We start from the raw sequence: 620 nt of genomic DNA, 5'->3' as shown, positions 1-620 counted from the left end.
AGTGGTCATAGATGATGAGCAACAGTTTGAAGATGAGGAAGTTGGAGACATAGGCCGCTTCTTTTCTTGAGCCTTCTTCCTCATATGAGTCCTCCAGTAATTCTTTATCTCGTTATCTGTTCTCCCCGGCAATTTCCGGGCTATCTTTGACCACCTGCATATGAAAATTTTCCAAAAGTTCACAACAAGAAGAAAGAGGATACAAAAACAGTTTTAGGGTTTCTCTGTTTCATGAAGATTCCTTCTGACCTGTTTCCCCATTTGGCATGAAGCTCAAGGACTAGACGCTCTTCTTGTGGAGTCATCTTACCACGTTTGAGACCAGGATGTAGGTAATTAACCCACCTTAACCTGCAACTCTTTCCTGTTCTGTTTAAACCTACAACCAAAACCAGGTCATTTCTTTAAATGGAAGGTCCTTTCCAAAGACCGCCCATTTTTCCAAAACATAACCTATACCTATTCTTATGTTTCTCCCTCCACCTTCAAACCTGAAACTTTCGCTACAAAATCCCATCTTCGATCTCCGAACAAGTGGACAAAGTTGACCAAGAGGAGGTCCTCCTGTTCTGTCCACGGTCCTTTACGGTATTCTTCTTGCACAAGTTTCATCTTTCTCT

At 42.1% G+C, this 620-nt stretch overlaps 1 protein-coding gene across 2 annotated transcripts; it reads right to left on the bottom strand.

Moving 5' to 3' along the window:
- Window positions 1-32: 32 nt before the first annotated feature.
- Window positions 33-612, bottom strand: LOC104774698 (transcription factor MYB48-like; the record flags this gene model as incomplete). Of its 2 annotated transcripts, none has more annotated exon segments than XM_019242946.1 (3): window positions 33-154; window positions 250-379; window positions 460-612. In XM_019242946.1, coding segments are annotated over 3 exon segments (310 nt in total), but the record flags the coding sequence as incomplete, so codon positions are not given.
- Between the last annotated feature and the right edge of the window lie 8 nt (window positions 613-620).

Source organism: Camelina sativa, unplaced genomic scaffold (genome assembly GCF_000633955.1).
Source record: "Camelina sativa cultivar DH55 unplaced genomic scaffold, Cs unpScaffold04718, whole genome shotgun sequence".
Taxonomy (NCBI): Eukaryota; Viridiplantae; Streptophyta; class Magnoliopsida; order Brassicales; family Brassicaceae; genus Camelina; species Camelina sativa.
The sequence above is the reverse complement of the archived record's forward strand: the minus strand, read 5'-3'. Positions and strand labels throughout refer to the sequence as shown.